Source organism: Hyaena hyaena, unplaced genomic scaffold (genome assembly GCF_003009895.1).
Source record: "Hyaena hyaena isolate Hyena2069 unplaced genomic scaffold, ASM300989v1 scaffold_296, whole genome shotgun sequence".
NCBI lineage: Eukaryota > Metazoa > Chordata > Mammalia > Carnivora > Hyaenidae > Hyaena > Hyaena hyaena.
In genome coordinates this window covers 1,352,887-1,365,995 of record NW_024080931.1, presented here as the reverse complement: position 1 = coordinate 1,365,995, position 13,109 = coordinate 1,352,887, and the positions used below count along the sequence as shown (strand labels likewise).

Genomic DNA, 13,109 nt, shown 5'->3' with positions numbered 1-13,109 from the left:
GAGGTTTTTGTACTCAAAATCTGTGACACGTGGTACACATTCATACCCATAACAATTATATTTTTTTTATTTAAGATTTTATGTCTCTTTAATTTTTTAAAGTTTATTTAAGTAACCTCTATGCCCAACTTGGGGCTTGAACTCAAGACCCGGAGATGAAGAGTTGCACGCTCTACTGAAGGAGCCTGCCAGGTGCCCCACAACTCTGACGTTTCAGCAGATTTTTTTTTTTTTAATTATGAAAGCCTTATGTGCCTTTTCGATGTGAAATGTCCATTTCAGGTCCGGATATCCCCAGAAAAACATCTCATCATCCTGGAAACGGGTTTCATGAGCTAAATCCTTGGACTCCTGAGAAGATGACAGAGGATTTCATCCCCCAAATGCAACCTTCTTTAAACCATGGTCAAGAGCTTCCAGCTCCAGATCAGGGCCAGCCTGGCTCCTCACGGCAGGGCCACTGGGCTGCTCGGCATTCCCGAGGCAGGGACTCTGGGAACCAGTGACAGGGCTTCCCCAGCCTCCCGGGGGAGCTGGCTTCTGCACTTGGGAGCACAGCTCCTGGAATTCTCTTCCATCCGCCTGCAAAGGAACACAGTCCCCACGCGGAGGTGGCCACAAGTTTAGCCCACCAGTCAGGTGCTCAGACACGCCGTCCTGACGACGCTCTGCTGGGCAGCTGAAGGGAAAGGCCATGCGCACGCCCTCCCAGAAGCAGCGCCGAGACGAAGACTGTCCGACCAGGTTAAGACGGCCGCGCCACTCTACTGCTGGGAGCCCAAGTGATGAAAGGCCCATGTTTGGGGACTGGCGAGAGGTCATCTGCGGCTCCAGCCTTTTCTTGCATAGCCACGTATACGCTGGTCTAACACGCGTGCCTCATGTGGACGGGGAGGCAGGACTAGACAGCCAATGTGACGTTCTCACAAGCAAGTATGACAGATGTCCAATTGCCAACCCTGAATTCAAGCAATGACACTGACATCGAGAAGAAGCCACCAGCTTTTTGAAAACATTCACTGTGAGGGTCATTTTGCTTCCAGAGAGCAAAACTCATCCAGGAGTTAACCTGTCAATGGAAAGGACTTTCCAAAACACAGAATCAAAGCAAAACAATTCTCGATTCTTAGTAAACGAGTGACTCGGGATATGCTAATTTACAAAAGTACACGGACCATGAGTGGCACAAATGCAGTTTACCGTTGGGGGGAAAAAACTGCCCAAAGCAAAATATGTACCAGAAAAAAAAAGAATCCATTTCCCAAAATATTTACAAATGACGTTTCCAGCTAAAAGAAATCCAGCAACCTTAAAATTATCATAGAACACAAGTATCATCAGAAAAGAAAAGGCAGAGAACTTCAGTTCCCCGCTGGTGGCAGATACCCTGGCAGAAGGGACATACCTAGGAAACAATTACCATCCATCAGAACTTGGGTGGTCCCAAACCCCTTCTTACCACGATTCTAAAGAATATTCCACAGGTAAACAGCACACTCTCGATTTGCGGTGTCACCCATGTGGGAAGGACATGCAAAAAGCACAAGAGAGGGGCGCCTGGATGGCTCAGCCGGTTGAGTGTCTGAGGTCATGATCTCATGGTTCCTGAGTCTGAGCCCCTCATAGGGCTCTGTGCTGACAGTGTGGAGCCTGCTTGGGATTCTCCCTCCTTCCTTCTGTCCCTCCCCCGCACACGCATAAGTTGTCTCAATCAATAACGACGACACGTCCAAGTACGTCCAAGTACATCCCCCACCGTGTATCTCCGCCTCCCTGAGATGGGCCTTGACAAAAGCAGCAGTAACCACATCTGACAGGAAGGTCCCCTGCGGTGCTGATGCAGGGCCACCTCCCCATCCAACCCACCTGGGAGTAACCGGAAGGTGCTGCTCAGGTGCAAACATTTGTCAGGATGGCTCCACTCCCCTGGGTGTGTGGCAGGAGTCCCACTGGCCCCTGAGGCAGCGACACCAGATTCTCCCCGGCAGCCTGTGCTCTTTGGACCTAAGCTCAGGGGACAGGTGGTGGGTTAGGTTTACTCTGGATACTCTGGATGGTGTGGGGACCCACAAGGAGCAGATGATGGAGGCAGGCCGGGATATGCACGTGACCGAGAGGGCTCTGAATGTGGCTGCAGCCATACCTGGCAGAGCGAGGGGCTCCCGGGCAGAGCAATCCGTCAGCCGGCACTGGGGCTGCCTGCGCTGCTCCCCCCGGCTGGCGTGGGCTCTGCTGTCTTTCCCAAGCTATGTGATGTCTCTGGGAGAGACATCTGAGACACGGGTTGGGGTGTCATTAGCAACCCGGCAGCACCAGACCAGACACTCCATTGGCTTCCCCATTCTGGGGAGGATAGTTTTTTAAGATCTGAAGAATCTGGCCCCACGCCACAATGTGATGGGGACCTAAATGAGGGGGACAGGACAGTGTAAAGAATGGCAGCAACCTGGTCTCCACCAGCAGGTCTCACGGCTAGGCTGCTGCTCTCAGGCTGGGTTTTGCCACCACAATCGGGTCCAGGATTCAGGGACATCCCACCATGGGGCAAGGCCTGGCCTGGGAGCTGGGCAGCCTGTAGCCCCAGCCAGACCCCAGCACTTACCACATGGGGACCTCACACTAGTCAGTGCACCCTGAGCCTCTTTTTCCTTACCCACAAAACAGCCACCGTAACTACATCAGAGGATTACTGTGAGGGTCCCATGAGCTGCCGAGTGCCCAGGCCTACAGGATTCAAGAACTGACAACCAGCAATTTTTATCCCCACTCACCACTAACGGGGTTCGATAGGGTTCCACCCACCAAACATCTTGCATCCAGATGAAGGAATATGGGCTGTTAAAATTTACACCAAAAGCTTCTCTTGACGGGAAATCCAGCATTACCCCCAAACCCGGCAGCTGTCTTATTTGGACTTAACGAAAACGGGAAGGCAGACGGAGCCGGGTGTACTGCACGTGTGGATGTTCACAAACCTGCTGCACGAAGAGGGAAATGTAACAACAGAAATGGCCCACCCATCCTGTTCCACTAGAATGACCTCCAGCATATAGCTCTGAGTTCTAGATGTTTCCATGCCAGCTCTTCAACTGTTCTCCCTGAAAGCTGCACTCGGGGCACTGCCAAATTCCATTTTCCACATGGGGTTACTCCTTCATTGTGAGTATCTGCAGCACTAACTCTAACTCTGAAAAAGTCTTAGGAGATTTAAAAGACCACATAATATCATCCAATAAATGAAAACCATCATTAACGACAAGTAGTTGTTAGTTTTTTGTATACCTTCAAAAGTGAATGTGCCTCCGATTCCTACCAACCCCCAATTCCTAAAGTTCAGATCCCCACCCTGACGATGGACAACAGTGTGAGGAATACTCCTCCCCGGGGCTATGCTTATCACTTAAAAGCCAAGAAAACCTACTCGAAATTCCTCTAAGAAAAACACTGTGGTTTTCACTTGGCAATCTGTAAAACAGGCTTTGTAAATACTGTCGTCCCAATGCTACCCTCAAGCTGGGAGGCTCTCTCGTATTCTACTAGTTTATCCACGGCACATTACACAAGAAATATATACTCTAGAAGCAGCAGAAGGTTCTGAACAAAAGTCATTTCCTACAAAAGAAAATGTGTAAAGTCATTCAGTAATGGAGATGGTCTCTTTTCAAGATTTTGTGAGACTGGAATTTCTTTCATTATGATCTCCATGTTTCAGTTTCGGTTAAATTTATACTTTTTAAAAAATATTTTATTTTATTTTATTTTTTTTTAAATGTTTTATTTATTTCTAAGAGAGAGAGAGAGACAGCGTGAGCAGGGGAGGGTCAGAGAGAGAGAGGGAGTCACAGACTGAAACAGGCTCCAGGCTCTGAGCTGGCAGTCAGCACAGAGCCCGACGCGGGGCTCGAACCCACAAACCGCGAGATCATGACCTAAGCGAAAGTCGGACGCTCAACCGACTAAGCCACCCAGGCGCCCCTAAAAAATATTTTATTTTTTAAAGTAATTTCTGTACCCAATGTGGGGCTTGAACTCACAACGGTGAGATCAAGAGTCGTATGCTCTACCCACTGAGCCAGCCAGGAGTCCCTACTCTTTTCTTAAGGAATAACACATACTTGGGGCGCCTGGGGGGCTCAGTCGGTTGAGCTTGAGCGTTGGACTTCAGCTCAGATCATGATCTCACTGGCTTGTGGTTTGAGCTCGGTGCTGGGTTCTGTGCTGACAGCTCGGAGTCTGGAGCCTGATTCGGATTCTGTGTCTCCCTCTCTCTCTGCCCCTCCTCCCCTCGTGCCCTGCCTCAAAAATAAACATTTTTTAAAAATTTTTGTAAAAAAGAACAACACACTCTTGGAGACAATTCTAAAACACAGACTGATGTGACATTCCCTTCAGGGCGGTTTCACATCTTTCCCGGACGCGTGAGCACGTGCACACACTGTCACCTAAGTCCCCGGAATGCAGATGGAAGAGCTGGGCTATAATGTGTCAGTCCTTTTAATTAAAACGAACGACAGAAACATCTGTCGAGGTCCAGCGATCACCAACTGTAACGGTGTCAACAGTCGGTCTCTCCTCTGGAAGGCGGTCAATAGCACACAACTTGCAAGTGATTCCCACGCACGACCACGGGGCGCGCTGGAGAAAGACGACGAGAAACGAGAGAGGAAGAAAAGTGCTGGCCAGCAGGCAGAGGGAGTGCCTCCAGCGTGCCTGCAGGTGCGGGACACCCCAGGACGGCCGCAGGGAACCGCATGCCCCCCACGGCTGGCCCCCCACACCTGGCGAGGCGCTCCGGGGCGGCATGTGAGGGGCGCTCCCGCCTTCCTTCCGCAGCCCTGGTTCCCAGCCTTGCTGTTTCCTTCTGGTCCCACGGGAAAGACTCGGCAGCGTCACGAGGGGGCTGAGGGGTCGGCCCGCACCTTCCACTCCTTTCCTCTCCCCCACCGAAACCCGACTCCAAGCAGCAAGTCCCCCGTGCGCACACACTGTCTCCCGGGGGCCTGGGGGGCGGTCAGCGCCTCCGGTTCCTCGGGGTCCGGTAGCCACTGGTCCAGGGCGTCAGCCCAGCTGCAGGCGGAAGCCGGAAGCCGCCACAATGAAAAGGGTGGGCTGGGGGCGGGCGGCCGAGGGTCTCGGTTCTCCAGGGTCAGGGTGAAGGACGAGACGGCAGAGCCGCTCTAAGGAGAGGCCTTGAAGAAGGGCGTGCGGAGGGTATCTGTGCACTTGGGGTACAGCACCCCCATGTGCTTCTACCTGTAGATCCCTCCTCCCCTTGGCTGCTTCCTATCCCTGCCCCCCATCTGTTTCTTGGCTCCTCCCCCTGCCCCCAAACGCGTGGGTGTCTGTCCTTTACAGGACCTTAAAGATGCGAACACCTCCTCCGCTGACTCTTAAACTCCTTCCTGTTCCCCCTCCGCTGGAAGCCCACCCTCCTACTGGGTCGCAGGACTTCCCTCAGGTCAATTCCGCCCCCCCAAATCTCCGCCTGAGCCCCCAATCAGGTCTCAATCCCCCTCGCCAATGTCTCTCCTTCTCTCCCTCCGGTAACCCCACCCCCAACACCCCCAACCCCCTGCCCCGCCAGGTACCCTCCCGAGTCAGTTCCCTCCTAAGTCAAGTGCCCTTTCCCCTCCCCCGTCCTCCTCCAAGGTCCTGACTCCGCACCCGCCGCCGGCATCACTTCCCGCCCCCCCTCCTGCTGCCCTCAGGACCCTCCCGGACCTCCGGACCTCCGTCCCCTCTTCCGCAGCCCCCCCAACCCCCCCCGCACGACCCCCGGGGGTCCCCGCGCTCCCGCTCTGCCCCTGCCGCGCCCGGACGGGCCGCCTCCCCGCTCTGGCTTCTCTGCCCGCCAAAGTGCGCACCGCCCTCCCCACGTCAGGCCCCGCGCAGTGTCCGCGCCCGGACAGGCCCAGGACCGCCTCCCGCGTCAGGAGCCCGCCGCTCTCCCCTGACAGACACGCGTCCCCGACCGCGCGGCCATCTTAGCTGGCGCAGGCCAAGCCACCCGCGTCCCGCCCGGCTCCGGCCGACACGCCGGCGCGCGGCTTCCCCGGGGCCGGGGTCGGGCCGGCGGCGCGAGCGGCGCGGGGACCGTTACCTGTACGGAGGGCCGGCGCCGCGCGCGAAGCCGGAGCAGTCACTCGCCGCCATCTTCACGTCTCCACGGCGCGCGAGCGGACCCGAGGCGCGAGGGGAGGGGCCGCCGGCGATGACGTCCCTGGGCCCCGCCCCCGGGCCGCGTGCCGCTCGCGCCCCGCCACGCGCCCCAGGCCCCGCCCCCCTCGCGAGGCTCGCGCCTCCTCGCTTCTCACTGCGAGTCTGCGGGGGTGTCTCTGCCTCAAGCCCCGCCCCTGCGTCAAGCCCCGCCCCTCCTCGGGGCCTCGCCTTCCCCCCCTTTGCAGCTCAGCATCCGGGGACTCTGCCGCAAGCCCCGTCCCTTCCCAGAGCCCTGCTTTCCCTTTAACCATTCAGCTTTGGGGTTCTCTGCCTGGCACCCCAAGATCCGCCCTGAACGCGAACCTTTAAGTGCTTTATACTTTGTGTCCCACTGGGGTGGGTTTGGGAGTTCCGCTGGCCTCTCTGGCCGGGTGCTTGCGGCCCTATAGATACGGCCAAGTCATACTTGTCCTTTGGGACCCGCTGGTGGGCAGCCTTTCGTGGGGCCTTAAAATTTGGTGACCCTAAATAGTGGTTCTCAACCAGAGAGATTTGCCCCCAGGGGACACTAGGCGGTGTCTGGGGACATCTGTGGTTGTCACACTGGGCAGCTCCTTGCATCAAGTGGGTGGGGGGCAGGGATGCTGCTTAGCCCCACATCGCCCCGGATGCCCCCACAACAGAACGACCCGGTTCCAAAATCACCCAGTCCCCAGGCTGAGAAACCCTATACTAACTGTAAGGCATGTTGAGAGATATTTCTTGACCCACCTCCTACAAGCCTGGCCACCTAGGGGGATGCAGCAGTGAGCAAAACTCCTTGGTGCCAGGGGCGCCCGGGTGGCTTAGTCGGTTAAGCGTCCGACTTTCGCTTAGGTCATGATCTCGCGATTCCTGGGTTCGAGCCCCGCGTCGGGCTCTGTGCTGACTGCCAGCTCGGAGCCTGGAGCCTATTTCAGAGTCTGTATCTCCCTCTCTCTCTGACCCTCCCCTGCTCACGCTCTCTCTCTCTCTCCCCTAGAAACAAATAAAAAATTTAAAAAAAAAAGAAAAACTCCTCGGTGCCAGTCCTCTGCAGGACTTAGAGTTAGGCAGGCAGATGGTAACCAAACTACAAAGTATTAACTACAATTATGGTCCTTTTTGGTTAATAACAGCTTTACCAAGACAGAATTTACATAACATATCCTTCACCCATTTGAAGTGTGCTATTCAATGGTTTTTAGTACATATACAGGATTGTGTGACCCTCACCACTGTGTAATTCCAGAACATTTTCACCACCCCAAGTAGAAACTCTGTCTCCATCAACAGTCATTTCTCAATCTCCCAGCTGCTAGCAACCATCAGTCTGCTTTCAGTCTCTATAGGTTTACCCGTTCTGCACATTTTGTATAATGGAGCACTACTTAGCAACAAAAAGGAATAAACCCTTGATATACACAATCTGGATGAAACTCTAGAGAATTATGCTGAGTAGGAAAAGCCAACGCAAAAGGCTTTGCTTTTACATACTCCTTGCTTTACGTACTCCTGTGATTCCATTTAAAACTCTTGAACCATCAAAGTTCACGAAGTGAAGAACATATTTGTGATATCTAGGGTTAAGGACATGGCAGGAAAGGATATGGGGTGTGGAAGCTCTATAGAAGGACGATGTGAGGTATCCTGTATCCTGTAGTGAGGAAATGTTCTGTATCTCGACTGTATTGAAAGCAATAGTGATATTGCAGTATAGTTGTGTAAGATTTTACCATTGGGTAAATGGGGAGGGGAGGTACACAGGATCTCTCCATTACTTCTTACTACATGTGAACCTATAATTATTTCAATTTTTAAAAAAATAATTTTAAAAAGTACATTTATTGACTGTGGTGGGTTGGGGTTCCTTTCCTCCTTCATATGAAGCAGGCACAGGGCTAGTTAATTCTTGGACAGAAACCATGGCAAGCCCAGGGTGCCAAGGAAAGCGTATGGCATTAATGGATGGCATTCTTCCCTTTGTGTCTTCATGACCATGTGTGATCACCAGAAACAATCTAGTGGGCCTGGTTTGCCAGCAGCTCTCCCACCATGCCCTGGCTAAAGCTCAGAGTGGTAATTACACAAGGCTTTCCTCCAATTCCCTGCAGTTCTTATTAGGTAACAAAGTCTACATGCTTTATACAAAAGCTGGCCTGTTTTAATGTTTTCTCTGGGTTACATAATACTTTTCCCCTCTGTTTTTTACCAGCAGCATCATGTTCAACGCTTTGCATGCACGATCTTATCTAGTGCTCACATAGCCCTCAGAAGTAGATACTCAGAAGTTGATTCTCATTATTGGCAGCATCTCTGTCCTATAAAGTTGCCCTAAACCCTGGAATAGGGAATCCTGAAGCCCCGCTCCTGGGGAAACTTGGGTGAATTCCTGCAAACTTCTGTTCACGTTATTTTTCATCAGCTGATCAAATGCATAACCTTGTGTTCTGTGTGCTTCTGTCTCAAGACATCTTACTTCATATACATTACTGATTCATGAACAGCCAACAGCACTATAACTCACACCTGAATGAAGCTTATCTACCACTCATATTTTCACCGCAAGGTGCATCCTGACCTTCTTGTGCTTGGGAACACTAGACAGCCCTCAGGACCGTGCACGGGGGCCACTATAAGCAACAAAACCACCAATGTAAAGCACAAAAATCATGGCGCTAAATAAATCCCAAAATCGGCAGTTTACAATGTGGGGTGGAATCAGAAGGCAAAGTGGCGCCTTATTCAAGCTCACCTAGAAGCATGTACCCCCAGCACTCAAATTTTTCATCACTCTTCCTCATCTGCAAATGACCCTGAAGGCACCTTGAGTATTAGTTTGTTACAAACGTTACCCAAAAATTTCAGCCAGTAGGCAAATTCACAAATACAGAAATGACTAATAATGAGGATTGAACGTCCGTGTATAATCCCTTTTGCAAATCATGAAAATGACACTCAAGGAGCATTAGCTATTTCATTGCCTCCATCCAATGTAATGAGATCTATGTTTTAGGTGTTATTCTCAACCCACACTGTTGATGTTTGGGACCAGGTAATTTTCTGTCGTGGAGAGTTATCATGTGCGTTGTAGAGTATTTATCAGGCTCTCTGGTGTCTACCCACTCGTGCTGGTATCATCATCATCCCCCGAGTCACGAAAACCAAAAATGTTCCCAGATATCACCAAACCTCCCATGGGGGACAGAATCCCTGCCCCACCGTGAGAACCACTGGCTAGGGATCCGAGAGACAGCAGTGACAAAGTGCGACATCTCTGATCTCAAGAAGCTTACATTATAGAGGAATGGCGAATGGGGAAAGTGGGTGAGAATTTAATGGGGACAGTTTCAGTTTAGGAAGATGAAAAAAGTTTCCAAGATGGATTGTGGTGATGGCTGCACATGGTGAGTGCAATTGATGCCACCGAATTTCACGCTTAAAAATTATCAGAATGGCAAGTTTTACATATTTATATATATCTTTATAAGTTATATATATATATTTAAAATATACGGTGAAAAGTAAACCAGACAAGAGCCGAGCTCGGTTCGCGCGCCGGTCGCCGGGGCAGCGGCCCCAGCACCACGGACAGCTCCCCGCGCGCTCTCATGGGGGAGGGGCTGCCGCTTTGCAAATACCGCTGTGTCCAGATTGCAGTTCTCCGGCTTCTTCATCCATCCAACTCCTACTCACTTCTCAGGGCCCAACTCACATAGTCACTGCCCACCCTCCGCCCTGGACGTCTTCCCATGGGCCCTCCCTCAAGCCATTCTGCTTCAAAGATGTCTCTAAATCAGCACAGACTCCTTTGCCCATCTGCTTCTCCAAATGGGAGTTTTACAAAAGCAGTCTTTCTTATTCACACGCTGGACTCCAGCGCCCAGCACAAGGACTGGCCTGGATTTCCCACTAAATTAACACAAGCATCTTTTCCGAGAGCCTCACGTTTTCCAACCAGGGCACATAAAGCCCGATGGATCCTGAGCTTCAGGCTCTTGGCTCTCCTCCCCCGCTGTGGGGCAATGTCTTTCTGCCTTTGGCTTGGAGGGACACAGAGCCTGGTGCAGTGAGTGAGGCAGCAAGGTGAGCAGTGTTGTCTGGTGCCCACGGTGGGGAACCAGCGTCCACACGTTCTACCTGCATCTCCTGGACTTCCCCTTTGTGCCAGGTGCGGCTGCCCTCTGCAGAGAACAGAGCAGGGTACAAGACCGACCCAGTCTTGTTCATCTTCAATTTTACATTCTAGCTAGGGAGTCAGAGAATAAGCAAACAAAAAATAAGTAAACAATTTTAAATAGTGGTAAGTGCTGTGGGGGGAAAGTCAAGCTCCTTAGTGTATGACCCAGCAATTCCATGCCCAGGCATATACCCAAGGGAATCGAAAACAGGGACCCAGATAAGTCTGTGCACATCCATGTTCACAGCACACTCTTCACGAGAGCCATACAGTAGAAACAGCCCCAATGTCCGTCCACTGGTAAATGGGTAAACAAAATGTGGCACATGCACACATTGGAATTTATTTTCCAGCCATCAAAAGGATCGGAAAACTGACCCCTGCTGCAACGTGGATGATCCTTGAAAAATTATGCTCAACCAAAGTGGCCAGACACAAAAAATGACATAGTGTATGATTCCATTGACTTTTTTATTTTTTATTTTTTTAATGTTTTATTTATTTCTAGGAGAGAGTGAGAGAGACAGCGTGAGCAGGGGAGGGTCAGAGAGAGAGGGAGTCACAGACTGAAACAGGCTCCAGGCTCTGGGCTGGCAGTCAGCACAGAGCCCGATGCGGGGCCCGAACCCATGAACCCTGAGGTCATGACCTAAGCGAAAGTCAGACGCTTAACCGACTAAGCCACCCAGGCGCCCCTTCCATTGACTTTTTTAAATGTTTATTTGTTTTGAGAGGGGAAGAGGGGCAGAGAGTGAGGAAAGAGAATCCCAAGCAGGCCTCAAGCTGTCAGCATGGAGCTCGACATGGGTCTTGATCCCACAAACCATGAGATCATGACCTGAGCTGAAATCAAGAGTCAGACACCCAACCGACTAAGCCACCCAGGTGTCCCCTGATTCCATTTATGTGACATGTCCAGGAACAGGCAAAGCCACAGAGATAGAAAGTAGATTAGTGGTTGTCAGGGTTTGGGGCAGGGGGATGGGAAATTAGTGTCATGGGGACAGAAGTTCAGGTTTGGGGAGATGAAGAATTCCTGGAAATAGTGGCGGTGGCTGTACAACTATGTGAGTGTGTTTAATGTCACTGAACTGGACACTTTCCAGTGGCTAAAATGGCAAATTTTATGTTATGTGCATTTTACTACAATTAAATATATATATTTAGTGTGTATATATGTATATATATTTAGTGTATATATATATATATACTTTAAAAAATCAGACTGGGCACTGAAATGGGGCAATGAAGTGGGGGGTAAGGTAGGGATGGTTAGGGAAGGCCTCTCTGAGGAGATTAGTGAACATCTGTGGAAGAGCATTCCTGGCAGAGGGAACAGCATGTTCAAAGGCCCTGTGGCAGGGATGAACTTGATGTGTTCACAGAACAAGTGAAAAGTCACCACAGCGATCAAGGGAGGCAGGACAGAGCAGTAGGCATCGGTGGCTACTCAGGATCATATATTCATTTCCTGGGACTCTGTAACAAAGCACCACAAGCCAGGTGGCTTAAAACAATAGAAATCAAAATTCTCTCACAGTTCTGGAGGCCAAAAGCCAAAAATCAAGGTTGGTTCCTTCTGGAGGCTGTGAGGGAGAATCCATTCCATGCCTGCCCAGCTTCTGGTGGTTGCTGGTGATCCTTGGTTCTCCTCGCCTTGCAGATGCAAAGGCACTTGCCCTTGGATTTGGGATTCATCCTAAATCCAGATCACGTCACCTCAAGATGAGAGTACCGATCCTCAGTTCCATCTGCCAAGACCCTTTTTCCAAATAAGGTCATATTTCCAAGTTCCAGGGGTCAGGACAAGACATGATACATCTTGTGGGGACCAGCATTCAGCCTGCTATACGTCTAAAGATAGAAAAACAGCAAGGGCAAGAAACAGTGTGCTATGTGCACTGCTACCTGATTTCACGGCCGAATCGGCCGGTACCATGTTTCCATTTCACAGATGAGTAAACTGAGGCCCAGCAGGCAATCAATCGCTCACCCCTTCGTGTCTCCCAGCTAGTCGGCCTCCTAGTCTGATTTCAGAGTCTGGCAGCACCTTATACCATCCCCCACCCACCCACCCCCCGTCATCCGGAAGCCCTCCGGGCCAGGGGCGCCCAGCACACAACTGCAGGGGGCGCCTTTCGGTCGGTGGCCGGAGGCTCAGAGACTCTGCCTCCCCAGCACTCGGCCCTGTCCTCGGCCCACGGCTCCGGTCAGCGGTGAGCGGCGGGCGGGGGGACCCCTGTGATGGGGTCCTCAGGACAGTTTCCCTTCCTCCCTGCTAATCTAAGAAATGAGGCCATCGCGGTCATTTGTTTGTTTGTTTGTTTGCTCCCTGTTTTGTTTTTAAATCTGTGATGCGCCATCAGGAAATCATTTCCGCTCCTGCCCCCGGCGAGGCTCTTGGAAATACTCCCCTTTCAGCCAATGGAGAGCACCGGATTCTGGCAGGGGGCTGTGCTTTTCGGTCAGCCCTGCCCCCACCCACCCACCCTGCACACAAAAGCAGCATAATTAACTGTGTAAAGGCGGCCGAGCCTCCGCCAGCTGCGAGCCCGCAGGAAGGAGCTCCTCGGAGGCTCAGCCGGCGAGCCGGGGCCGGGGCCGGGGCCGCTGGCCGGCCGCTAACTGCGCCCGCCCCCCACCTGGACAAAAGCGCCCCCACCTGCGCCGCCACGTTGCTCCGGGTGACCTTCCTCGGGCGCGGAGCCCGCCCCTGCTCGCGTCCTCCTGCGATGCTCTGAAGGCCCAGGAA

At 52.1% G+C, this 13,109-nt stretch overlaps 1 protein-coding gene across 1 annotated transcript in view; it reads right to left on the bottom strand.

The window, feature by feature from the left end:
- Positions 1 to 6,159, bottom strand: part of ZFR2 (zinc finger RNA binding protein 2) — a 40,551-nt gene extending 34,392 nt beyond the window's left edge. The window contains exon 1 of the mRNA XM_039247619.1: positions 6,101 to 6,159. Coding sequence (XP_039103550.1) covers positions 6,101 to 6,153 — 53 coding nt within the window. The 5' untranslated portion in view covers positions 6,154 to 6,159. The remainder of the gene's footprint in view (positions 1 to 6,100) is intronic.
- Between the last annotated feature and the right edge of the window lie 6,950 nt (positions 6,160 to 13,109).